This window comes from Fusarium verticillioides, chromosome 8 (genome assembly GCF_000149555.1).
Source record: "Fusarium verticillioides 7600 chromosome 8, whole genome shotgun sequence".
In the NCBI taxonomy this organism is placed as follows: Eukaryota; Fungi; Ascomycota; class Sordariomycetes; order Hypocreales; family Nectriaceae; genus Fusarium; species Fusarium verticillioides.
In genome coordinates, this window is record NC_031682.1 from 2,583,437 (window position 1) to 2,608,544 (window position 25,108).

Below are 25,108 nucleotides of genomic sequence, written 5' to 3' on the forward strand. Positions count from 1 at the left end.
TCATTGGCCCCAGTTATCAACCTAACTTAGCCCAAGCCCACGTCCCACCTGAATGATAAGACTGACCATTCACGTCTATTTGCGCCATCATGTTGCACCAATGCACCACTAGCTTATCCGCCCCCCTCACGATTAGCTCCTAGCGGGGAAGTGAATCTCGGAAACGAGATAACTACTCTACTCAAGCTATCTGTATTCAGAGCTTCATCATATCAGCTGTATCATTCTTGACTTGGTAGATGGGGTATATATTGGCGGGCCTCAACGCACGTTTGTATCCATCAGATCTTTAACAATCCGCTTTTTACTCCATTTCTCTACCTACCCGCAATGACTGAATCTATGAGTATCCCTGGTACAGTCCACCTTGTGGATCTGGACCACGACATGCATGCTCGTCATGCCAGTTCATCTGCCGACATTGTCCTGAACCCAACTCCATCCAAGGACCCCAATGATCCATTGAACTGGACTCCCCGCCGCAAGCTACTCTCACTGATTTGTCAGAACCTGTACGTGTACCCCGCCGTTTGCGTTTGAACTGTGAGACCGTGTTGCAATATAACTAACAATATGTAGATATACCTGGTTCGCTGGGTTCGCAGTGTCGACCGTCTACTCTGTCCTCGTACCCCTCTCCGCCAAATCCGGTGTTTCGATCGCAACTCTTAATGAGGGCACGGGATATATGTTTCTCTTCCTTGGGTGGAGTCTTCTTTTCTGGCAGCCTTTTTCTTTGCGCTATGGTAAACGCTTGACGTATCTGATCTCTATTCTTGGTGCCATAGTAAGTGACCTTCCATGGAAGCCCTGTACACATTTCTGACATCTCATTTCTTAGGGAACCAGTATTTGGAGGTATGTCTCGATCTTACACCCCATATCTATCCTTATCTAACATTATTTTAGTGCATATGTTAGCAGCAATGGCGAGTGGCTAGCAAAGTGCATCATCCAAGGCTTCTTCATCTCCCCCATCGAAGCTCTTCCCGAGATCTCAGTCACCGATATAGTAAGTATCCAAACCCCTCATCAGAACCTCTGCTTACACGCTTAGTACTTCACCCACGAGCGCGGTACATATATGGGAATTTATTCCTTCGCCCTCGCCGGCAGCAATTACTTCGCCCCAGTCGTATGCGGCTTCATCGCCGATCATCAAGGCTGGCAGTGGGTCTTTTACTGGCCAGCCATTTTCCTGGCTGCTGTATTTGTCTTCCTGTTCCTATTCATGGAAGAGACGAACTATACCCGGGAAGTTGTTTCTGAGGACACTCCTGAGGTTACATTCTCCCAGGGTGAGATCAAGAATGAGAAGAGTAATTCTGTCGCTGCGGATACACCGGCTGCGGAGAATGGCGAGGTTTATAACACCCCCAAGACCTTTATACAGAAGATGTCGCTTTGGCAGCCATCGCCGGGCCAAAACATGCTTACGCGATCATGGCGATCGTTGAAGTATCTAACCTGGCCTGTTATTTTCTACGCCGGATTCTCTTATGGCTCATACCTCATCTGGTTCAACGTCCTCAACGCCACAGCCTCACTGATTCTTTCGGGACCGCCCTACCACTTTAGTTCTTCCATGGTTGGCCTGAGCTATCTTGCATGTTGCGTTGGTGTCGTCATTGGAGCTTTGGTTTCTGGCAGACTTAGTGATATTCTGACCATCAGACTTGCTCGTCGCAATGGTGGTATCATGGAAGCGGAAAGTCGCCTTTGGCCATTTGCTATCTGTGTCGTTATGGTGCCCTGTTCACTGATCCTTTGGGGCGTTGGAGCTGCCCATAGTGTCCATTGGTTTGGACTTGTGTTTGCGATGGGATGCCTCGCGTTTACTAGCGCTGTAGGCGTCACTCTCAGCGTCAACTATCTCATCGATAGTTATCATGGTATCAGTGGCGACGCGATCGTCACTGTCATTCTCATTCGAAACACCATGTCTTTTGCGATTAGCTACGGGTAAGTCTCATTCCATCAAATCTCGTCAATGCTTGCTAACATCTGGGTAGCATTACTCCTTGGATAACTCACCTTGGCTACCAGAACTGCTTCATTTCAGCCGCCTTTGTCGGAATGGTAGCATCTTCTGCGTTTATCATTATGATGGTCTATGGCAAGATGTTCAGAACTCGTAGTGCTGAGAAATACTATGAGCTGTCTGAGGATGGTCAAAGCCATTGATGGATGAAATGCAATATTAGTTACTTCTATATTTTAATGGAGGAGAGAATCGCTGGACATTGCAGCTATTGGCATTTAAGAGTACCTAGAACAACCAGGATGTGAATCTTTAATTGATGTAGGAAAAAATACTCTAGCACCTCAAATGTGTGATCCTCCAAGTCCCCATGTGCACTGGCCGCCGTCTTCCAGCTCCTTCTACCCGACGCTGATAAATCTCGTAGTTGATAACAGCATCCATCGCTCAAGATACGCAACAAGGAACTGATTGGGCGAATGGGATCTTGATATCGGCTATCGTCGTGCCAAGCGTATGGAAGGATAACCATCCATGTCAACCCCGCATCTCAACAACTCCACCATGAAGCTATCGTCCAGTGATGTTGGACACAATCAGCCCCAGATAACGCTGACGCGCGCCAGGAACACTAGTTAACCCGTTTGGGACAAGATGTCCCTGGTCACACGCCAACGTTGGATTCAAATAGCTCCTCCCTTGCCCATTGCCGACTCCAATAAATGCCCCCGCCCGCGATTTTCTTGTTTATGTCTCGACCAAAGATGCGACGATGACTGATAAGGTTAACAATTCGCGGAGGAAGTTGCGCACAAAGACAGGGTGCTTTACATGTAAGTCGAGAGCATCAGTGTCTGACGTCTGGCTAACAATTGGTAACAGGTAGGCAAAGACGAAAGAAATGCGACGAAAAGTCCCCGATCTGCGATTTGTGTCGATCCTCAGGGCGAAAATGCATATGGCCGTCAGCAAGCGATTTACTCGACCGCCGGTACTCCCATCACTGCGATTCACGGCACCAAGACCGGAGTCTGAAAGAACAAACACAACTACCCGATGATGACATTGGGAATTCCTTGATACCCATTAGCAGCAATCACCCCGTGCAACATACTCTCCCCTCCTCCAGCCCATCAACTGCATACGAGATCGATTCCGTCTGTCCATTAGACCTCCTATCGCAAGCCGCCACCGTACACCGCGTACTCTCCAACCACCTAGAACTCCGCGTCTCGGACCACTTCTCCGATAAATACTTCTCCCTCCTCCTACTACCAGACTGCTACCGCGGCTTCCACGACGGCTGGCTCACTGAGATCAAGCAGCTTATGGTGACTCACAAGAGCTTATACTACTCAGTCTTGGCTTGTGCTGCATCACATATCTTTCTCTCCGACTCGGTATGGGAAATGCATCCCGTTGCGTTGTCCTATTATGCTGAAGGAGTTAAAGAACTGCAGCTTTTGCTTGGGAAGGTTTCGCAATATGAGAATCATGATGCGCTGCTCATGTCTGTGATGTTGCTTTATCTCCATGGGGTATGTATCCGGCGATCACGATAGAAAGTTAATTACTGACTGCAATAGTGCCTGGGATGGGGAACACAGAGTGACGTCGCACAGCACGTCAACGCCGCGACTCGTATCGTCACTTTGAGATTACTTGACAAGCCAGCCGGCATTCAACGACTCTTCGACAGACTAGCCCTCGAAAGTGTCATCTACCAACAGTTCCTGCTCTCAACTGGCCTCTGGACAGAAAGTAGCCAGTCCGAATTCGTGTTCGACCCGGATTTCTGGGATGGTGTTGAGAAACTTCTCGACAAGTCTTCACTGTTATCAGGAGCGCCCTGGAACGTCGAAAGCCCTGTTTTAGGGGTGCCGTTGTATTTCTTCCGTACAACCATAATATTGCGGGAATGCTATCGCTCAGGTGTCAGTCTAGAACCAGAAGTCTTCAATCGGATACGACATGAGGTACAATGCTGGGAAGCACAACTCTGCGACCCGAACTCAGAATCCATTTTCCTCTCCTCCGATAAAGTCAGAAAGATACCGAGCTTAAAAATCAGAGACGAAACATATTTATATGCGATAGTTGCCTCTCTGTTGCTGGAGCAGATTAGTGAGAACGGGAGTAGAGGGACTATGCCATCAGTGGTCTCTAGGGACAAGTGGCAGATAAGACTATTCTTACAAATTCTCAAGAGTCATCAAGGCAGTCGAGAATGGGCCAGATCATATGCAGGTAATTGGCCAGCGTATACCTTGGGGACTTTTCTTTCTTCGCCTGAGGATAGACTGGTGGTGAAAGAAGATCTTGAGGCTTCGTGGGAGGTTACGAGAATGACCTATGCCCTGAGGTACTGCCGTGATTTAGATGTCATTTGGAGGTCGAGATAGTAGTAGGTGATGAATATCCATACCAACTGTTTATGTGGACATTTATAAATCACTCTTGAGTTCTAAGCACATAGTCACGATACACACTTCAAAATAGGAGAAAACAAGCCAATCGTTTCTATATCTACTTTTACTTTTGTCTAAATGATGACCTGGTGGGTAGCAGGCTTCTCATCCTCGTGGCCGAAGATGTTTACGTCCCATCGAGGCTTGTCTATCGAGATGGTCAGCACTAAACTTGTTAACGATTACGGAAGTTGAACTTACTAGCGACGTAAGGAACGTTGTATCGGCGCTGCTCCTTGCCAACCTGCTCAATCTCGCGGATATCGTCCTCGGACAAGTCGATCTCCTGGAAGTTCTCGGCAATACGCTTAGGTGTGACAGACTTGGGGATGACGCTGTGGCCACCAACCTGAGCCCAGGCGAGACTTAATTGTGTCAGCTATATGAAACAGTGTGAAATATTAATGGTGACTTACAGGACTTGGGTGGGGGAGACGGGTTGACCCTTCTCCTTCGTCAATCGCTCGGCGACGGCCTTGATCTCGGGGTAGGTGAAGAGGAGGGGAGCGTTGACCATGTTGTTACCGAAAGCCTAAGACATCAATTAGCATTTTAAATCTGGTTCTAGCATGCAAGAACTTACAGAGTAGGCGGTGACGTGGATGTTCTTCTCCTTGCAGTAGTCAATGAGATCCTTCTGGATCAAGAGAGGGTGGCGCTCAATCTGGTTGACAGCAGGGACGACTCCAGTGCCCTTGATAATCGCCTCGAGCTTCAGGTGGCGTTAGTTGCTTGTTCCGGCATGAGAGAGGTTGAGTACTTACGTGCTCCTTGGTATGGTTGGAAACACCGACAGCGCGGGCCTTGGACTTGGGAAGCTCGGTGACGGCTGTGAACGCATAGGTTAGTCGCGTGTATCAAAGGGTCTAGATGCAAACTCACCCTTCCATGTGTCGACAATAGAGATGCTGTCATCGATGACGACGTCACCATCGGGCTGGTTTCCTCCAGTGAGAGGGAACAGATCCTGGCCAATAGGAGCACCCGAGTTCTTGAAAGAAACGGGGAAGTGGATAAGGTACAGATCAAGGTAGTCAAGACCAAGCTCCTGCAGACAGTCATCCAGAGCAGCCTCAACCTGCTTAGGGTCGTGCTGAGAGTTCCAGAGCTTAGAGGTAATGAAAACATCCTCGCGCTTCAGGCCAGGGATCTCAGCAAAGGACTTCTTCAAGGCCTCTGCGATCTCAGGCTGGTTTCCATAGACCTTGGCGAGATCCAAGTGTCGGTATCCGACCTTGAGGGCCTCGTAGACTCCCTGACCGACCTCACCGGGGGAAGCTTGCCATGTGCCGTATCCCAGAAGACTGATAACAATTAGCTAACCTCTCTCATTTCGGCTTGCGGTTTGACCTACGGGATCTTGGCGCCGGTGCTGAGAGTGAAAGTCTTTCCTTGAGACATTGTGAAATTCTGTGTTTTTGAAGGGTATATGAGATGAAAAGAATGAGAAAAGAAAGGCGGGAGAGTATTTATGTTCGAGATGTTTTTCCTTGAACCCCGCTATCTAGGCATGTATGACTGATGGATCTGGGAAAGGGCGCTAGAGCGCGCTACTCGAAGCGCTCCAATCTTGGCTCTCTGTGGCCGCCTCAAAGCAAGATCACGAGCGGGCTCCCCGCAGTGGAACGCAGCGCAATATCCGCCTCATTCATGTCCATAGCCCCAGAGTTTGAAACTGGCAACCGGTCCAATTAGATGCTCGCCAAGGTACAACTGACAGTATGGACTTTTCTATGATTTGCCCGACGAATCAAGACGATTGTCCTTGGTTCAAAAGTGACCAAGTTTGATAAACAAGGGCAACGTCGTATCCTAGATTCAACGTGTTTAAGGCCAAGCAATGAAGTGTCAAGGCAATGCCGAGGCCAACAGAAGCTGGTTGACTAACGGTCTCCAACTTGGTAGATGAGAATAAGTAGATCATTCGCTTCTTACTTAATAGGACCTATGTCGCCGCCTTGTGGTATGGGACGCGACCTTGATATTAACACCTCCATTACTTGCTCTACCATTTTCCTAAGCCTTGCCAGTCTTATCAAATTTGTTCAAACATCCATCTTTGTTGGTGCGCAACTATAATGACGCACTCTGGATTGGCTGCAGTTTCAGGTTAGGCCGTTTTGGGACTAGATCCGCACGATTTACCTTGGGATATCATGATAACGATAACAAGTCAATGGCAACGAAATCACTTGTGAAAGACGTTAAAACAAGATACATCAGTAATGAGCACATAAGATTTCTGTTTCTTCATCGGCCATAGTTGTGATATCTATTACAAGTTGAGCGGTGAGTCTTGTCAATGTCTCTTTCCGAAAGGAGTATCAATCATACATCTGAGGGGGGCTCTCTACCCATATGCCCAACAATAGTAAGCTTGGAGACCAAGAGACCTGGAAATGACATCCATGGCGGATTCTGCGTGTTGTAAGCTCCGCACCAGGCGATATGATACTCAGTTTTGCGATCTATCTAGAGTATCCCCAACCACCAAATTTATTTCTCTTCTCGGTCTTTGGGGACATGCGCCCGCACTTCGATCTCCACTCGCATATCGTCCAGAGCCAAGCGAGGAACTCCCAAGGCTGTCCAGGCCGGCTGATGATTTGGGCAATACTCCTTGAGGCAGCGAACCATTGCCTCAAGTGCCTCGTTGTTGAGGGGCAGGTGGTGTGACCTTAGGAAGAAAACATCCTCCCAGCCCCGACTGCCTGCTGCCTTCAAAGTAGCTTCCACGTTGTCGAAGGCTTTCTCTATCTGAATCACCACATTCGGGTCGATTTTCTCTGTCTCTCGGTCCCAGCCGCCTGATGGTACTTCAGAAACCTCACTTTCATTTCTAGGAGGGATCTATACCTTGGCCAGAACATTCGATGATGTCTCCGACACGGACGGCTTGACTGTACCAGAGGTCCTTCTTGGCGCGCTCGCCATAGCCTTCGTAGGCAGTGTAGGTAAGGTGAGACATGGCTGCAGTAACCTGGTCTGTCTAGTTATGCTGTTTAGTTGTGAGAAGAGAAGGCAGAAAGTCGATTGACCATGAATACAGAAAAGAACTCAGAAAGTGAGTCAGTCATTTACACGGAACATAATGCCGAGGTGGATGATGACAAATACGGTTCAGCGGGTAACATTGATAGGCTAACTATACCCGGGCTAGTCAAAGACTCTAAGCGTCGAAGCTCAAGGATGCCTGTAGTCTTGAGCAAGCAGGATAAACTGGTCTAAATGTCTGTTAGGATATAATGAACTGGCTTAAGTATTTCTGCTCTGTAGTATCGAGACCCTAGTCCTCGATACCCGGGATACTCTCATGGCTGAAGGTGAGAGTGTACTATCCGGGCCTCGGGGTGGAGCCAATGTCAGCCAGCCAGTGACATCCATGGGGCCCATCATGACTGTTCTCACCTTATCAGTGAAGAGCTTTTGCATTGTTCAGTATTGCGAGCTGAAGACTCTGATCCTCATCGATGAGCTTCATCGTTGAAAGAATCTTTGGGCATGGGTGAATTGACTAGCTGGGGTCCCAGCCGCTTTGGAGTTAGACGGGCACTCTGAGTGAGTCGAAACAGACAGCAACGGTATCCGTTGACAGGCCATCTTATCTCAGGCCCTTCTCAAAAACAGGTCACATGCCTGGACACTGCTTAAATGTCGAATTGGACCGGAACTTCGAAAGGATTTCATTTATGCTCATGAGATGCTTGGAAACAGGATATGGACTTTTTCCTGGGACTGGTCTCTCTTCTCTCTAAAGCGCCATTTTATCCGCTGCAATCATGGAATGGTGGTCAATATGGCTTACACAGATCATCACCGAAATCATTTATCGTTTCTCTGATCACTGCTGCAATATGCTGCGAAAGTCTTACTGTGCATGGCCAAACCAATGAGTTTGATGCTATGGAAGGTATGCACAACAAGTTGATTCCTCTCCGAGACCCTCAATTACCACAACCAGTATCCAAGCAAGTGTTAGACACCCTTCTAAAGGGCATCCCGTAGACAAATACCGTCAGTCCATCTTCAGGTGAACAAAATTCTCCTGGGCTGTTGTTATGCTGGAAGGCGCTTAGGGAAGCCCGGGGATACCAGGGACCTCAGGAACTCCAGGTGTACCATTTCCAGGAAGACCACCAGGGAGAGAAGTGGGAAGAGGAACAGGCAGACCAGTTGGAAGGCCAGTGGGTAGACCAGAAGGCAAACCGCCAGGGACACCAGGGATACACTTCTGGACCCCAGCCACAATTTCGGCAAAACTATATCTTCTTAGTTGATGTCATAGGTCAGAGAATGGCCAGCAGACTTACCAAGTTGCGATATCAGTGAGAGCAGCGGCACCGCCGGTGGGCTTGAGGTTCTTGATGCAGTCGGCGACGCTGGTGATGCTCTCAAGACAGGCAGGGTCGATTGAAGAAACCGGAAGCTTGGGCGTGGCAGCTCCAAGAGCAAGGGCGGGGAAAACGAGCATGGCGGAGAACTTCATGGTGATGATTTGATAAATCCTTTGAGATAGATTGAAGTGGTTTTGCTGGCAGAGTGTTGATTGTGAGTGCTGGTGATTGAGTAATGAGAAAGGAAGATCCAGCAGCTTTATAGTTTTCAAAGGCTATCAGAATTATCCCAGAGTGGATTGTAGCCATTCCCAATAATGCTACCATACATGAGTCTTGGAAGAAGCTGATTCATTTCTTCTCGAATTCATGAAATGTGCAGCTGAAGTTGAAACGCATGATAGGCCTCTTACATGCCATGGCAGTACTGGTATCTGTGCAGTTCGGAAGTTAATTGCCTTGGGAATTAAATTTGACTCGCTGCGCTAGGCTCAAAGCTTGATCTTCTGGTATGTGATCGTCCAACTTGGTAACTCGGATGCTTATCGATACTCTTTGGAGGCTTCGCGTCGCTGTCTATGTCATACCCTTCTGACAGTGTCGGTAGTTAGCCAGGAACAACAGTGTTACTAGTTAGACTTGAACCTCAAATGTCGCGTGTGCTTTCTAGATTTCTGCGATTTAAGCCCGCAATCGTATCTATTCTGTATTCTATATTCGCCTCTGGACTTTATTGCTCATTCAGACTTTATCGTAGGATTAGAAATCGTAGCCCGATAAGACTCCAGAACTATCCCAAGCACGTAGAGCCATCTGTCAGACTTCCAGCACACAACTGTCATGCCGTTTGTATTGAAATGTCTTGGATGAATATCTCAAAGCAAGATCAAACCCCATCTCGGCAGCTAAACTGTGAGACATTGAAGAAAAATCCCATCCCTTCACTGCGACAGCATCTAAGACACCAACTGCCGCAACATACTCGGACATGATTGGCGCAGCGAAAGTGATCCACAGACTGTCAGTCACTCCTGAATCATATATATCCAATTGTCGCCGATCCCTCTTAAGTCACATTCGCGACTGCGAAAGTCTTGTACTGGGGCAGCTGAAAACCTCCCCTGCAGTGTATCGTAGAACATCTCCCTGGGCGAACGGAACTGGGCTGATTCAAAATCTGGCATGTTGCATGTTAGCTTGACTTCAACATTCACAAAGTCCCTACCATATGCATCGGTGTGCCCGACATAGTTGCATTAGTAGACCATACTCTAGATATTATTTAATATTCAGGCCCTGAGCTATGTCTCGTAAGCGCCTCGGTTTGATAACCGCTGTTTGTCCACAATAACCTACCAATCCCTTTTGTTCGCCTCGAACAATCAAACACGATACTTCTTGATATCAATGAGCCTTTTCAAGTTTTAAAAGGCGCTTGCCTCTGGCATTGTATCTTTGATCTTAATTGGGCCAGTAGAAGAATTCATTCTGGCTCTGCTAACTCATCTAGACCACCGCGTCTGAGGACCGTCGACGGATAATCTATCGGAAGATATACTACATTTCTAGCCCTCGGTCGCAGTATTGCTGGAGATGTTTTTGGTACCTACTGCACGCGCTCCAATTTGGTTGTTGCTGGATACAGAGCCGGGAAAGGCTTCGGCAGTTCCTCCGAGATCAGCATGACAAGCTGCAGAATGCATCTTGATTCAAGCCTCGAAATCCGGGGAAGCGGGGGATTGAAGTGCCGGTTAGCCTCCGTAATGGAATACTTCCTCATTGTTCTATCTCTTTGGCGATGTCGAGTTCCCGCTCATAAGTACGCATATAGCCAAGTCTTAGTTTAACAAATTCTTCATTGTCACCTAAATCTTGCCCACTCTACTGAATCAGATCACTGGCATATTATACTAGCTTTTTCCTACTGTGCTGCAATTACACAAAACATCACCATGAGGCTCAGCGCTGCTATCAAATCAGCGTGCTTCCTTCTCCTTGGTCAAAGCACTATTGCTGAGGGTTCAAAGACCCCCCGGGGCTTTCTCCAGACTTGGCCTATTCCTGAAGGTGTTGCTGTCGCAACCTCTTTCGACGTCAAGGCTCGCGTCCCCGGGGGCGAGTGGGAAAAGATTGGAACATATCAACCTGTTCTCAACAAGGTCAACTTCACCACCGGCGGTTCTATCAAGCATAACTCCTCGCTGGCTTATTTCGACTTCAACGGGACTGTAGAGATCCAAGCCAGATACCTCAAAGATCGAGTTTCAAAGGCAGTCGTCAGGCCTTACTCCCTCAACTTGACCCCAAAGAAGTCTGGCTCCGTTGTCACTTTCACCTTGAATGAGCCGCGAGATATTGTTGTTCAGGTCAACGACGACATCTTCGACGTTTTGCATATCTTCACTAACCCTCCTGACACAAATGTTCCATCTGAGGGGGATAAGGATGTCATCTAATACGGTCCTGGCTATCACAAGCTCAACTCTACGCTCGAAGTCGAATCTGGCAGAACTCTGTACGTCGCTGGTGGAGCAGTGGTTTCAGCTCCCTATATCACAGTCCCCAACTCAAGCGATGTGACCATACGTGGGCGAGGTCTCTTGTACAGTCAAAAAGGAAATTCGCTACAGGTCTACCGATCCAAAAACGTCTTGATCGAGCGCCTGGTCGGCATCGACTTCCTACCAAGGGCCTACGAATCAAAGGACGTGACATTCAGTCATTGGCGTGACTTCAGTGCCGTGCAATGGGGAGATGGAATGGACGTGTATTGCTGCGAAAACGTTCTTATCGATTCCGTTTTCTTGCGCAACTCAGATGACTGCATCGCGGTCTACGCTCACAGGGATGAATGGTACGGAAACTCTACCAACGTTACCATTCAAAACTCAATTCTCTGGGCTGATGTTGCGCATCCGATTAATATTGGTACACATGGCAATACCCAAGATCCCGAGACCATCGCAGGTCTGATTATTCGCAACATAGACATCCTCGACCAACGAGAGGGACAGGTCGACTACCAAGGAACCATCGCACTCAATCCTGGGGATGGCAATCTCATTCAAGATGTGTTGATTGACGACGTGCGTGTTGAAAATATTCGCGTAGGTCAACTGCTCAATTTCCGTGTCATGTACAACACCAAGTACAACACGTCACCGGGCCGAGGGATCAAGGACGTGTTGGTGCGTGATTTGAAGTACACTGGGACTAAGGCCAGCATGTCCATTTTTGTCGGTTATGATGAGGACCGGACGATCAGCAATGTTACCTTCGAAAATCTGATTATCAACGGGAAGGTTATTTTGGACAACATGCAGAAGCCGGGTTGGTATTTGACGACGGATTCATTCCCGCATATGCAAACGAGCACGTGCATAACATGACCTTCACGTCTACCTGAGAAACTCTTGTTACTGGCGACAGCAAATAATTCACTCTCAAGTCTGCGGCTGAACCGAGCGTTTGGATACTCTGTAGCATTCTTATTTTCCAAACTATATAATAGACTGCTGCCTATAAGTGATTATATCATGATAGATGGTGGAGCTTTGCACTTCATCTGCAAGATTTCGACTCTGCATTATGTCACAGGAATATCAGTTCACAGCACTTGATTGTCCTGAAGCTAGGCGTGGTGATCGATCAGGAATTCCTGGGGAGTACGGCACTCAAATTCCTGGGAAAGCGGAATAAAACCCACGTTAAGGTAAATTGCTTTCTAAGTCTATTCGATGTGATTCGATCAACCGCCAAAGTCCTCGCAGTGGACATCTATTCTGATATTTCGCTGTCTCTGCGATTTACTTGCTGAATCTTGCACGGCATCCATGAGCGACTTAGGTCCACAAGACAAGAACAGCACTCGGTCATGACTTGTAGATGCTTCTATGGCTGTTCTGATTGTTTCATCAACATCCAGCTTCTCGAAAAATGGACTGGACTTTAGCTCATCTTCAGTCGCTCCACGGATTGACCCGCATGATTCGTCAATCTCAGAGATTGTTTGATAGTCGATAGTATTTTCTCTTAGCAGAATTCCACATTCTGCTCCGCACGGCGATGTTTGAGGGTCGCTGTCGTCATGCACTGAGCCAGATGCAGACCGTTCGCCTGTCACGTAGACCTTGACGCTGATGGGATATTCAGAATTCGCAATATCGCGCAAATGTCGGTGAAACCAGCTCAGTTGTTCTACAGTTCGTCAGTCATCAGATACGCTTTTTGTATAGTTGGGACTTGACATAGACATACCCACGTGCCTCACAGCCCATACAAACTCGATACACTGGATTGCAAGCTTTTCACGCTGCATCATGATACGACTCATAACTCCAAAGGTAAAGGCAGCCCCACTCCCACCAGAAATAAGGATAAGTTTATCGTAATTACCCATGTCTGGTAGTGAGCCATATGGCCCCTCGATAGATGCTGATAGAGTAGCTCTGGGATGTTGGTATGCAAAGTTGCCGAGAGCTTTGGTGAAGCCCTCATGTGACTTCATGATGAGCTCTAGACCAGAGGAGTCATTGCTGACGATGGTAAAGGGATGAGTCTCGAATAATCGAAGTCTTGGAATCCATAAGAAGCAGTGCGATCCAGGTAAGGCGTTTTCCAAACCAGGCTTCCTGAGCACTATTCGTGTTCCTTTGTATGGAAGAGGATATAATGTCGCCGAGTTGTTGACGAGGTTACGTAATAACTTGCTAAAGCGTATGAGTCGATCGACTGTCCATATACTGAAGATGACGAGCATCACCATCGGGATCTTCTTCGCCCAGTTTGGCCTATGCAGTGCTGTCAAAAAAACGACCGCCATAAAGCCGATGACGTGGCTAGCATGGAATAACTCGTAGTGTTTGTGCCTAAACACTCCCATCAGTAGGACAAGCATAGCAACACCTGCACCCATGCCTTCGATGTCCTCCTTCTTCAACAACTGTACAAAGCGACCTTGGCGGCCGAAATGTATCGTGTAGACAAGGGCGTGGAGTGCGAGGAGAAATACTGTTGTATAGCCAACAATGCGATGTAGGATATTCAGTTGGCTGTGCGAAACTGAGGCTAAGAGGCCGAGAGGCGTATTCTTGAGGCCGAAAAAGACACATAGCGCCATATTGCCAACGCACATCCTGACATCAGTCAGTTCCGCATGAAATGCCATGAAGGAATAGTGTATCTTACCACCCAAATCGAGAAGCCCAATGATTCAAGAGTTGAGGCATCGCAAGCAAATTTGAGCAGAAAGCGACATTGCCGATAAGATAGACGCTGATCATCACGATGAACCCCAAAGAAGGTCGGCCAAACCATGAGGCTGGCAGCCGTCTCTGTAGAGTTCTATGGAGAGTCTGAGTATAATACTGAAAAAATATCTGGAGATCTTTACATACTGGAATATCACGAAAGAGGCCTCACGTCCGTAAGTCGATAATGAAGCCGACGTTTTCGAGTGCGGAGATGTGAAACAAAGACTGCGCAAGCAACGACTGGCGATAACTAAAGTCATGAGGCCACATAAGAAAGCGGCATACTTGGTCAGTGCCTCTTCATTCTTTCCCTGCTTGGTAGGTGGTGGTTTGATTCCCTCCATTTTCGACAAGCGATCATGGTATGATGGAGGAGTAATGACGGATCTCGCACTGATTGATAAGATTGAGTTAAAAATCGATCGATAAGTCTAACCAGACTCTCGGTCAAGCGGGCATTACGCGTGAATCCCGCCGCATGATCCCAGTCACGCTGCGCGGTAGTCGAGCTACGAATTCCCCCGATGTCGCTGCGACCTCTCACTGGACCAAATCTTAGCGAAGAGGGTGTCATGAGTGTTCTGAATTTTTAGCACGCGTTAGGTCCCTTTAGCTTTGTTGTTATCAATCTCCGTCGGCTTTCCGTCGGCGTCGGCCCCAAGTAAGCTAGGCTCGGTGTTTCAATCATAAGCCTAATAGGCTGTTATGGTCGTTATGGGGCACAACAGAGATATCGATGATGGTGGAAAAAATTGTTCACAGTGAACAAATAGTCTCTTTACTGACCCTTGCTCGACAAACCTCTGTCTTTTAGTGGAAAGGGCGCCAACTCGCGGGGTTATTTGCATGAGCCGACTAATCACAAGGATCCGCAAGATCAGATAAGATCATGTCAGGCTAGATTGATAATTGGTTCGACTCGAGTGTCCACAGCGAAGAGCGTACAGTCCTGTACTGCTCGCCGAACAGCATGCTCTTGGTTCGTCTCGTGGATTCGCAGCAATGTGGGCTGTTGAGAGGTATTTGGTTCTCGCATTTAACAGTCATAATTGCAGAAAGGGTCATTTGGATCAAGAACCAGAGTCTACAGCTAAAGAATCGCTTTACTACTATATCGTGATCAGGTTCCACTAAGTTCCTATCGGAACCTCATGATTTTTATCTGGCCCGAAGGGCAAACAAATGCTACTCTCGAGGCATTAATGTCCAACGCCATCCGGCGAAAATCTACAGGTACCCAGAGCATTCGTTCATTTCCCCGCATAATCCAGTCCATTTGGAGAGATAAACCCCAACCAATATGCGCTGTGCCCTGGAAATCTCCAGGCTCGCCAATTGCGAGTAAGCCATATCGCGTGGCTATTACCCACCAGGGCGTCTCGAATGGCGGTGTATCACGCGTCGTAGCATCTGCTTTAAGAGATCCAAGATCTTTCACAGTGTAAGGGTAAGTCGTTTCCCTCATAAAAAACGAAGTTCCTTTAGTATCGTGGCTCAAAAGCCATGAATTATCTGGGGAGAATGCCAGAGGAATTTCATGGGAAGGTGGTAGAAGTTGTTCCGTGATCCAGTTGCCCAGTCTCCGATGCAGGATATATAGATCTCGAAAGGCATTAGAAACAGCCAGGGCTTGCCGATCTTCTGAATGAATAAATCCGGAGAGTCTCGTGGCTATTTCGAGGGGCAGAATCTCGGAGATAATATGCTGTGGTGTTTGTGGATATTTGGTCAAGTCCCAGGCTTTCAACACACTTTCTTTGTCAGTGTTGAAAACAGACAGTGATGACATGTAACGTCCATCGGCCGATATAACCACAGACCCTCGACCTTCAAGACCCGAGAATTGAACCTGCTTCATGACCTCGGTGTTCCAGACACAGATCTCGCCGTACCTTTCCCCCATTACCACTAGTTTATCATCGGGTGTGAAGCTTACCCCCTGGAGGCCTGAAGGCTGCCCGGAGAGAAGGATGTGTGTACAGATATCTGTCTTCGTATCCCAGATATGCGTTTTTGAAAATGATACCGATGCTAACATACTGCCCCTAGGAGAAAATAGAAGGGCTGTCAACCCCAAGACCTTCGTCAGGATAAGAGCTTTCCAGAGATGCTTGAGATGGATAATCGCATGTCTGAACTGGTGATAGCTGTTTCTGCCTGAGTTGGTTCGACACAATATCAGACAAGTCCCAAAGCTTAAGAGTATTATCCCGGCTTCCAGATGCCAGCTGGTTTCCACATACTGATAGAAACTTAATTGGCCGAGAGTGCCCCTTGAGTACTTTAACACGGCCTCCAGTCTCATCCCAGACCCTGATCAAGTTGTCAAGCGAGCCTGAGATTAGCATACGGCTATTTCCTGAGAATGTGAGACACCAAGCGTAATCCTCATTGTACAAGTCGTGTTTCTGGACCCAGCCTAGCGTATTATCTAAGTGCCAGAGTCGAATACGGTCTGCTGAGGCTGCTGCAATCTGCTGCCCATCTACTGAGCAGGCCACTGAATTAATCTGTCCAATATACCAAGATAGATTAAGATTGCACTCGCCAGTGAATATATTCCAGATCTGAACCTCTGTTGCAGTTGGAGAGATTCCGACAATGTGTGTTGCGGTCAGTACGGCTATGTTGCTATTCTCTTGAATAATCTGGTCGAGAACAGAGAGTGCTTTACCAGTCTTCCAGTTAAAGACAGCAACATCTCCGTTGTGCACAAGTGCAATACTGTTGCCGTCTGGCAGGAAGAAGCAGTGCTTTGCCTTATGCTCTAGTTTCCGCACCAAACCAAGCGTTGACGCACTAAAGATAAGGACGCTTCCATAACATGAACAGCATAGAAATTGCCCATCTGGAGAGTATACTGTCGCAGGACAAAACAGGCGGCTCTCCTCTTGACGGATCAAATCACCTGAAAGTGTCTCGTAGATATCAAAACCAGTAGAATGTGAAACAGCTAGGTAGCAGCCATCAGGAGAGTAAGTGGCGTGATGTGCACCAGGGCGAGTATAAATTGTTTGTATGTTACGATCCCATTGCCGTCCCATCTGTGGCTTGCCAATGATCCACTCAGGTGTCTGGTAGCAGAAACTTTGGCGAACAACACTACTCTTGGGGCTAAATATGAGTGCCGAGCAGTAAACCTGAAGGGGAGCGATTTCGATAGCGGGTTTGTGATAGTAGATAAACCGATGAGCATCATGAATAAAATCGGTAAGCTCCTGCATTGGAATGTCGGCCTATCTAGTTAATAGTCCATCTACATACTGGGAAGAGCAAAGCTTACGAGCGTGGTTTTCAGAAGGAGTATACTTGCAATCGCAGTAGATAATTCTCCCAAGAGACTAAGTGCCTCCAACCAATTTGTGAATTTCGAACGAAGGAATATGGACACTCTTTTGAGTCTCGAGAGGTCCGGGCCCTGCATGAATTCTGACTTGCAAAGGTGCTGCACCCAATATACACATGAATATTTGATAGCACACAACGGGTCAGGACTTGGGACTTCAACCGGGTTGAGGGTGCCGGGCGAACCAAGTTCGTAGATATCTTGTCTGAGGGTATTCTGCATGCCCTCAACCGATCGACAGAAGATATACGCATGCTTGTGTTTTGTTCCATGGGGGAAAAGGATTCTGTGGCCTTGATCGAGGAGAAACTCCTTGGCTGATTGATGTACAAAGAATATCTCCCCATTCTGCAGTGTCAAGAAGGAACCACAAGAGGCTATTACGTCTTCCACATCTTCTTCATCGTAATCATCCATGAATTCCACAAGTGTCGGGATCTCAGCCGATGAGAGAGGGCGGTAAACAATGCAAACCAAGGCTAGGATCTGTTTCAGCCGATCAGCCTCAGGCGAATTTGTTATTCGGTCCAGCATAGCCTGGTAAAGAGCTACAAGGCTCGTTGGAAACTTCACAAGTTCTTCCATGACCAAACGCTTTCTGATACTAGAGTTAGCAAGTCTTTCGCAGACCAAGGCTACCCAAAGGAACGTATCATCAGCGTGGGACTGCATATAATCGAAGACCTTGTCTTTCAACTCCGAGTCATTCTTCCACTTCGTCTTGGCGAGATCATCCACCTTCTTGCGAATATATGACTTGACAGCTTGGGACACCGGCTCATGCTCTTGTTCAAGGTCAAGGCAGATCAAACCCGTCGCATCTGCGAGTTCTTGCTGGATCTCAGGCCAGTCGCGACTCGAGACGATCCACTTGGTGTTACAGGACTCAGATAGGTCCGCGATGAGTTTTATGAGCTTGGACCTGTTGATTGTGCACTCGTCCAGAGCATCCACGAGTAAGATCGCGTCATTTAGACTCGGATCTTGTAGCATGGTGGTTAAAATATCCCCAAGAAGCTCACTGCTATTGATACTGTTGAACGGCCTGTCTTTTTGCTTGTCATAGCTTGGGCGAATCGCTGATATGAGGGACGGTTGATGTTCAAGAAGAACATAGATCAACCCTCTCAGGACAGCAATATCGCTAGACAGGTCCTCTTCTTTGACGTTCGCTTGACAAAGGAAGAAAGAGATAGGCCTTAGACTCTTTTGCAGTTCATCGATGATCCCACAAAGTAACATCGTTTTACCTTTTCCGGGCGGTCCATTGATCCATAAGATTCGACTTGATGAATTGTCGATGAGTGTCTGATAGGCGTCACTCTTCAAGATCCATTCATATGAGTCCTTGAGTGGATCGCCCTTCTGACTTTGGATCCGTTTCTTGTCCTTACGGGGGTCTGTGATCAACAAAGCGGCCAGACAATCCCTGTCTTTGTCATCTTGCGCGTTCTTTTCTTTCAATCGGGCCTCCTCTCGCAGAATCTTGCAGATAGTTTCCAGCGACTCAGCTTGGTCTACTGAAGATGTTTCGATCGTGCCTAGCTTCAACCGGATATCCTGGTTGTCGTACTGTTCAATGTCCTTCTGAATGAGCCGTTCTGCATCTTTGATGGTGTTGAGCTCCCCCGCCCAATCATCAAGCTTGACTGCATCTCGTAGAATAACACCTGCCCAATTGCGGTAATAGAGACAAGCGCTTTTCATCTGAAACAACAGAAGCTTCTTATAAAAGTCAATGATTTGAGTTTCCAGGTTGGTTCTCAACGTGGCAGATGGAGCGCTGGAGTTGTCCTGTAGGACCAACTCAACCAGATTCCAATACCACTCCATTCGTGACAAGACATAGGCGATGCCTTTTCGATTGAGTCCTGGTTCCTTCATCGGATTGGAAAGGATCTGAAGTCTTGTTAGTCATTGTCCTGGAGGTAATTGTAGGGCGCATACCTCCAAGCCTAGAGTGACACCCGCCCACGCAATCGCGGCCTCAGAGGAGTATTTCACTGCCTTATCCACTACTCCTTTGAGATTTTCGATAGTCTCGATGATATTTGACACACTCTCCTTGAGTTTAGCCTGCCGCTTAGACTTCTCAAGGCCGGAATAGACCAATCTCCACATCTGGCGGGATTTAACAGTCTTACAATGTTCCAGGGCCTGGAGCTCCTCGGGAGCCGTTGTATCAGTCCACTCATGCTGCACCAGTTGCAAGATTTCCTGGTAGCTTTTGACGACTTCGGGTTCTTTCTCTTCGAGAATGTCGTAGGCTTTGTTCCACAGTCGCTCAGGTACACTCCGAACAGCGTTTTCTGGTTCAAGTGAGGGCGGGGAAACAGTTGCTGCCTCGTTTGTTTCCGTGGATGTTGGCGTAGGAGCCGGAGAGCCCTCGTCTGGTACGGTCAAAGAAGATCCAGTAGATTGATGGCATGATGGAGTCGCGATCTGGCTAGTTGAAGTTGTTGAGGGTACAGACGATGGCCTAGATGATTGTCCATTGGCTGAGTCCGAGGACCGCAGTTTCTGCTTGAGCTTCAAAAGCTGCTTCATGGGAGCAAACTGGTGGTTCAATGTCCTTCAAGTTTAGTGAAGGATCAGACAGAAGTGATTGATGTTGGGCTGAGGTGCGGGGAAGCTTGAAAATCACCTGGGCGGGGAGGGGTAAGCGCCGTAATCAGTAGGCAGAAAAGCCCTTGGAGCTGAAACCTGCATATGAGGCCTCACTCTTATCGGTCATACCATTGGTTGTCGGACTAGTCAGCCTGCAGCAAGGCCGGCATTAGCCTATGTGGTCATCCCCGCTCTGGGCCATTACCAGTTACATCTGATAAGAACGACCGCCCCTCTTTCATAACTACCTTATTCATGACTGCCGAGCATGAACGACTAAATAAAACATTAAAGAGAGAGCTAGGCTCGTGGTTGGCTTTTGGATAGCAGTCCTTCTTTTGGGAGATAGCTAGCTCTAAAAGCAGGATCTCTGGATCTGGCTTTCGAGATCGGGCCAAATACAACGAGTGTTGATAGTATTCATAGACGCCTACAGTGCAAATACAGCATTAGAGATAATTTTCTATCTATGCCAGTTCAAGCCAGTAATCTTGAACGGGCACCTGGCGTAGAAGAGACACCAAGACCGATTAAGCATTGCGTCACATCATCTTTTCGGATCCAATAAGCTGGTGTATTGGCCTTGGCCCACTAACAAGGGGGAAACTTCACACAAGGGAAGTATATACCTGTGCGTCCTGCTTGCAGAGCCAATCTACTACAAAACACCAAGGCCCAAAGCCACAGACCAGCTTAGCAGACGACCCTTAAGTGATGAGTTCTTGAGCAACATCCCTCAGGGCCACAGGGCGATCTTCTTCGGGGTTGGTCAGCTGCATCGTCGAGTACTGCGATACCAACGATTGACAGTCAAGGGATGATTTAAAGGGACGATCCGGCCCTTTGGAGCTGTCCTAGTGGTACTCGGGAATCACAAGACCAAGTGGGGCAAGGATTCGATGTAAACCTGGACCGGGGTCCAGGTTACTAAGAATCTCGCGATGTATGTATCGCAGGATGAGACCGTATTCTTCATACAAGGCGATTCTCCGACTGAGAGCCCTCTCCTGGAACACCCGGCGACGGGAATCAGATCATTCTTCCTTCGAGGATGTATGTTAAGAGAATAGCGGCTTCTAAGCAGTGATGATATATCCTACATCATTACAGAAACAGACGAGGAGAGTAGAAGGAGGCTATCAGCTACTGGAGACAGAGTCACTATTTTAGTAGCATTTATAGTCTTTACAGGTAGTATCAGGATCGAGAATCAGGCGTGCAGCAGAGATTCAACAAGTGTTGTATTTGTAAAAGCGTCCAGTCATTTTGCGGACTTCTAGCGAGAAGGGATCAAACTATTAGGTGTTTCCGGCCGTCGACGACACCGGTAATGATCAAATTCCAAGCCAACAACGCAGAGACATTTACAAGTCCCTGCGCTCATCATGATGCACCTGTTCGGTGGTCTCAAGAACAGCCTGCTTCTCAGTGTCCTTGAGGTCGACTTGTGCGACATTAGCGTCATCACCATCGAAGATTCTAGCAATCTCCTCCAGAGTAGGTCCCTTGGTCTCAACGTAGAAGAAGAAGACGAAGGCGAGCTCGACAGCGATCCAAACCTATTTCTCTATTAGTCTTCTGAATATTACAGTAAAGTCAGAAGGGGGGCACTTACAGTGTAGAAGCACCAGAAATTCCATTTGTTGGGAAGGTTCTCGAGGGCGATGGGGTTGGTCTGGTTGCCAATGGTGAGGGCAACCTGGATGAAGAAGTTCATGATGGTGAGACCACGGGCACGGAGCCTGAAGGGGCAGATCTCCAGAGCGTAGGCGACGATAAGACCGGACCAGGCGATGGAGTAGCAGACGTCGAAGAGCCAGATGAGGGCGATCTGGGGGTATCCAAGACGCTTGATCTCGACCTCGCCACCGGCCTCGAAGCGGGCGGCAACAATGGTCCAGGCCAAAAAGAACAACAGCATACCTAAAATTGCAAAGTCAGCGTCACAAACTAATTAATGAGGGGAGCGAGACTTGTCCATACCGACAGTGGCCGTGAGAAAGAGTGGACGACGACCGAATTTATCGATTCCCATGGAGCAGCCAATGGCGACGAAAAGCTTTAGCATGTTCTCTCCAGCGTTTAATCCAGTCTTCTGAGCCTGATCCTTGATACCAGCGCCCTCATAGATAATGTTGGAATAGTTGCTGATGAGAGCATTTCCGGAGTACTGCGAGATAATACCAAGGGAGATTAAGAGCATGAGACGGTAACGGTTTCCGCGTGTTCGGAGGAAATCAAGGTAGCTTCCGTTCTTCTGAGCCTGGTACTCGAGGGCGATTGTGTCCTTGATCTCATTGTACTCAAACTGCACGGTCGCGTTGTTGGCGTCGCCGTTGGCGTGATACTTGGCAAGGATGTTAAGGGCTTCCTCATGACGCTCGTGAGCCATGAGCCAACGGGGAGACTCAGGGATCCACCAGATGAAGGAAATCTGGATCAAAGATGGCACGGCTTGGATGAGGGTGATGGATCGCCATGACCAGTTGCTGTTGATGTTGATCGTGCCGAGACCGATGAAAGCGCAGACTAAAGACGTACATCAGCGGTGTTTGGGGAAGATTTGTGGGAACATGACTTACGAGTGGCACCCAGGTTCCATAAGCAGTTGTAGATGGCGGAGACGATGGCACGGTGCTGAGGATGGCAGATCTCGGTGAGGAGAACTGGGCAAGAGAGCTGGGCAAGAGAGTTTCCGAAACCGACGAGGAATCGACCACCGAGGTACACTGTAAAGAACCCATCAGCGCTGTTTAATACCTGAGTTGATTAATAACATACTGCCGAAGCCATCGGTGAAGGCTGAGATGAAAGCGCCGAGAATCATGATAAGACATCCCGTTGCGATGGGGATCTTTCGGCCAAAGTGATCAGCCATAAATGGACTATGCCCAATAAAGTTAGTCTCTCTGTTTCGTTTTCCACCAATAATCACATGACCCCGCAGAAAAGAAACAACGTACGCGAAGGGGAAACTGGCAATGCTACCAATCTGGTAGATGGAGTTGAGAATGCCAAGCTTGGAGCCCGTAGGATGGTTAAAGTAATCCTGCCAGTCGTCCATGGCCTGCGACGTGTTCAACATGGACCTAAGAAACCTCCGCGTTAGCCTGACCGCATCGCCAAGTATCTGGGCGATCGCTTGGCTCTTTCTTACCCATCGTAACCAGTCGTGGCAGAGCAGACACACAGAATTGCGGCGTAAAAGTACAGCACGCGCATTCCAGGGTCAGCCCACCACTTGACCTTTGCGAGCTGAGGAGCCTCTGCCTGCGCGACGGCGAGGTCCTGCTTGGTCGTAGCCGTACCGACGGCGAAGCCCACCATTGTGAAAGAGTAGCTGTATGAGGTTGGATTCTGGAAAAAGCCACAAATGCAAGTGTGATAGCAAAAAGAGTAAAAGACAACTTGGCGCCAAGCTGGACATTAAATATGATATGGCCCTGTCGGTCAACGTTACAAATTAACCTATTAACCGGGTCCTGTAATTTACCCCAGTACCCCGGCCCGCGAATATAGGCTAAACTGCCCGACCAGCCTAATAAAGCGGGTGTTTTCCCCAAGGGGTTGTGACCGTCGACCCTCATCTGGGGTTAGCTCCATTGAATAGAAGGGAAAACTCTTGGAGCCGCATGATTCGACGGGCCGGCTGCCCGTTGGAGGCGCTCGACTTTTACGGATAAATCCCCCGCAAACCCGTATCACGCTACCCCGTGCTCCCCAATCAGCCCACTGTACTACCGTATTTCTCGAGTAGCCTCGGGTAAGTCGCTTACTTTGATGCCATTTTTAAAGTCATTGATGACAGCTCGATTGTTCTGTGGTGTCCGTGATTCGATGTCGCATTCGGCCCTTCCAGAACTCAGAATGTGAGTTGTTTGTTTGTGCAACGCTTGCTGTACCCTAAACCCGAAAGTAATAAGCGGGAACCTTCTCAGTCGCATGCCATTTGTAAATGTCTCGTAAAATCCGCATATACGCTTGGGGATAGCGACGTGAGGTTAGGAGGCAATCCACCGGGAATCAGGGTAATTAGGGTGCCAGAATAAAGTGGTCTACAGCTCTATTGAATTAAACTAAGCTTACCTGAGCTTTTTAGTGTTTAAGATTAGGTCCTCGGTTTTTTTACCTCCCCTCCTTAACAGGCTGCAGAGATCCCAGGGTCGCATCAGATCATCACCCTGGGCCGTTAGCGTCGATTTTTCGCCTCGGGGCACGGGAACAAACACCAGCTGTCGCACAGTCTTGACCATTGTACATACTCTCAAAGGCTCCCGAGACATTCATGGTGGACTCGCATGTTTAACCAGATCATAATTACGAGACCCTCAACACGATGTGCAAGATACTATGACAGCTGTATCGCATTCTGCCGATTCTGCTCCAAACAAATGGCATCAGCCAACAGTTCACCTAATCATCCAATGTCCTGTTAATCATCCAAGCCATTCAGCCTCAAACCCGTTCATCGGCCAAGCCGGCAAATCGATGCCGGGTCCACGTGGCGAGACCGAACGACAGATGCACTCACGTGGCTCAGCGCGCTTGGCAGGTCGCGCCGTCGCGTCTCGTTTACGCCCTTGTACTCACCCACCATCTTTGGCATTCTACTTAGCCTCCACCGCACGATCCCGGAAATGCGATTTCTTCCTGTCTTTCAAAACATCAAACTTCAAAAAGTACCATTACAACTGGTCTCTCGTCTCGGTTGTCTCAACCTTGAGCTTCATGTTGAAAATGGCGTCGAGGCTGCTGTTTCTCAGAGCTCAGAGTAAAAAATGTTCTGGGCATCACGAGGCTTGTTCCGCATAAGCGCATACTTCATGGATCTTTTGTCAAAATCTTGTAAGCCAGGCACCTATAGGATGGTTTTGGGAAACAGAAATTCATTTCAAAATAACTGGCTGTCGTCAGTACTCCGTGTGAGTTAAATCTAATAAAATTCTCATTAACTTGAATGGCTGTGGCTAAGATAAGACAAATAAAGATGGCGATGTTTTGCAATCTATCCATGGCTCCGCTACACCTTTTCGATTTTTCTATAGAGTTCGTATTCCAATTATGATAAGTTCTGTATTGCTTGGTGTAGTACCTTGTCTGCATCCGTGGCAAAACGAAGA

The 25,108-nt window shown here is 48.1% G+C and overlaps 9 protein-coding genes across 10 annotated transcripts; 3 read left to right on the forward strand and 6 right to left on the reverse strand.

The window, feature by feature from the left end:
• Window positions 1–330: 330 nt before the first annotated feature.
• Window positions 331–2,184, forward strand: FVEG_13479 (serine/threonine kinase 16; the record flags this gene model as incomplete). Its single annotated transcript, XM_018902849.1, has 6 exons — window positions 331–512; window positions 580–787; window positions 842–858; window positions 910–1,012; window positions 1,058–1,962; window positions 2,013–2,184. The coding sequence occupies 6 exons, from the start codon at window positions 331–333 to the stop codon at window positions 2,182–2,184; spliced, it is 1,587 nt and encodes a 528-aa protein (XP_018761678.1).
• A 569-nt stretch (window positions 2,185–2,753) lies between these two features.
• Window positions 2,754–4,503, forward strand: FVEG_13480 (hypothetical protein; the record flags this gene model as incomplete). The annotated part of the gene is made up of 3 exons (XM_018902850.1): window positions 2,754–2,814; window positions 2,864–3,519; window positions 3,568–4,503. The coding sequence occupies 3 exons, from the start codon at window positions 2,754–2,756 to the stop codon at window positions 4,381–4,383; spliced, it is 1,533 nt and encodes a 510-aa protein (XP_018761679.1). The 3' UTR covers window positions 4,384–4,503.
• On the reverse strand, window positions 4,478–5,920 carry FVEG_13481 (alcohol dehydrogenase (NADP+)). Its single transcript, XM_018902851.1, has 7 exons — window positions 5,804–5,920; window positions 5,332–5,753; window positions 5,214–5,278; window positions 5,033–5,161; window positions 4,866–4,981; window positions 4,651–4,814; window positions 4,478–4,597 (listed from the first exon to the last, which is right to left on the reverse strand). The coding sequence occupies exons 1-7, from the start codon at window positions 5,848–5,850 to the stop codon at window positions 4,524–4,526; spliced, it is 1,017 nt and encodes a 338-aa protein (XP_018761680.1). The 5' UTR covers window positions 5,851–5,920; the 3' UTR covers window positions 4,478–4,523.
• Window positions 5,921–6,626: 706 nt separating this feature from the next.
• FVEG_13482 (hypothetical protein) lies at window positions 6,627–7,494 on the reverse strand. Of its 2 annotated transcripts, XM_018902853.1 has the most exons (3): window positions 7,306–7,491; window positions 6,784–7,256; window positions 6,627–6,721 (listed from the first exon to the last, which is right to left on the reverse strand). In XM_018902853.1, the coding sequence occupies exons 1-2, from the start codon at window positions 7,415–7,417 to the stop codon at window positions 6,946–6,948; spliced, it is 423 nt and encodes a 140-aa protein (XP_018761682.1). In that variant the 5' UTR covers window positions 7,418–7,491; the 3' UTR covers window positions 6,627–6,721; window positions 6,784–6,945. The 2 variants fall into 2 exon arrangements, with proteins under 2 accessions (XP_018761682.1, XP_018761681.1); XM_018902852.1 differs by having other exon boundaries at window positions 6,627–7,256; window positions 7,306–7,494.
• A 1,027-nt stretch (window positions 7,495–8,521) lies between these two features.
• On the reverse strand, window positions 8,522–8,935 carry FVEG_13483 (hypothetical protein; the record flags this gene model as incomplete). The annotated part of the gene is made up of 2 exons (XM_018902854.1): window positions 8,522–8,708; window positions 8,760–8,935. 2 exons carry the CDS (start codon window positions 8,933–8,935, stop codon window positions 8,522–8,524), a joined length of 363 nt encoding a protein of 120 aa, XP_018761683.1.
• Window positions 8,936–10,735: 1,800 nt separating this feature from the next.
• On the forward strand, window positions 10,736–12,172 carry FVEG_13484 (hypothetical protein; the record flags this gene model as incomplete). The annotated part of the gene is made up of 2 exons (XM_018902855.1): window positions 10,736–11,230; window positions 11,261–12,172. The coding sequence occupies 2 exons, from the start codon at window positions 10,736–10,738 to the stop codon at window positions 12,170–12,172; spliced, it is 1,407 nt and encodes a 468-aa protein (XP_018761684.1).
• Window positions 12,173–12,531: 359 nt separating this feature from the next.
• On the reverse strand, window positions 12,532–14,065 carry FVEG_13485 (hypothetical protein; the record flags this gene model as incomplete). The annotated part of the gene is made up of 3 exons (XM_018902856.1): window positions 12,532–12,980; window positions 13,041–13,918; window positions 13,971–14,065. 3 exons carry the CDS (start codon window positions 14,063–14,065, stop codon window positions 12,532–12,534), a joined length of 1,422 nt encoding a protein of 473 aa, XP_018761685.1.
• A 2,015-nt stretch (window positions 14,066–16,080) lies between these two features.
• Window positions 16,081–19,928, reverse strand: FVEG_13486 (hypothetical protein; the record flags this gene model as incomplete). Its single annotated transcript, XM_018902857.1, has 3 exons — window positions 16,081–17,271; window positions 17,319–19,280; window positions 19,329–19,928. The coding sequence occupies 3 exons, from the start codon at window positions 19,926–19,928 to the stop codon at window positions 16,081–16,083; spliced, it is 3,753 nt and encodes a 1,250-aa protein (XP_018761686.1).
• A 1,424-nt stretch (window positions 19,929–21,352) lies between these two features.
• On the reverse strand, window positions 21,353–23,315 carry FVEG_13487 (hypothetical protein; the record flags this gene model as incomplete). The annotated part of the gene is made up of 7 exons (XM_018902858.1): window positions 21,353–21,547; window positions 21,604–21,911; window positions 21,972–22,517; window positions 22,571–22,717; window positions 22,770–22,873; window positions 22,952–23,077; window positions 23,146–23,315. The coding sequence occupies 7 exons, from the start codon at window positions 23,313–23,315 to the stop codon at window positions 21,353–21,355; spliced, it is 1,596 nt and encodes a 531-aa protein (XP_018761687.1).
• Between the last annotated feature and the right edge of the window lie 1,793 nt (window positions 23,316–25,108).

Excerpts from the sequence above, each read along its gene's own strand:
- FVEG_13481 (XM_018902851.1), bottom strand. The coding sequence starts at position 5,850 with ATGTCTCAAGGAAAGACTTTCACTCTCAGCACCGGCGCCAAGATCCC. Across the intron at positions 5,162-5,213 it reads CCAACCATACCAAGGAGCAC|CTCGAGGCGATTATCAAGGG; the intron begins GTAAGTACTCAA and ends CGCCACCTGAAG. Across the intron at positions 4,982-5,032 it reads TCCACGTCACCGCCTACTCT|GCTTTCGGTAACAACATGGT; the intron begins GTAAGTTCTTGC and ends TTGATGTCTTAG.
- FVEG_13482 (XM_018902852.1), bottom strand. The coding sequence starts at position 7,417 with ATGTCTCACCTTACCTACACTGCCTACGAAGGCTATGGCGAGCGCGCC. Across the intron at positions 7,257-7,305 it reads CATCGAATGTTCTGGCCAAG|GCGGCTGGGACCGAGAGACA; the intron begins GTATAGATCCCT and ends AAGTACCATCAG.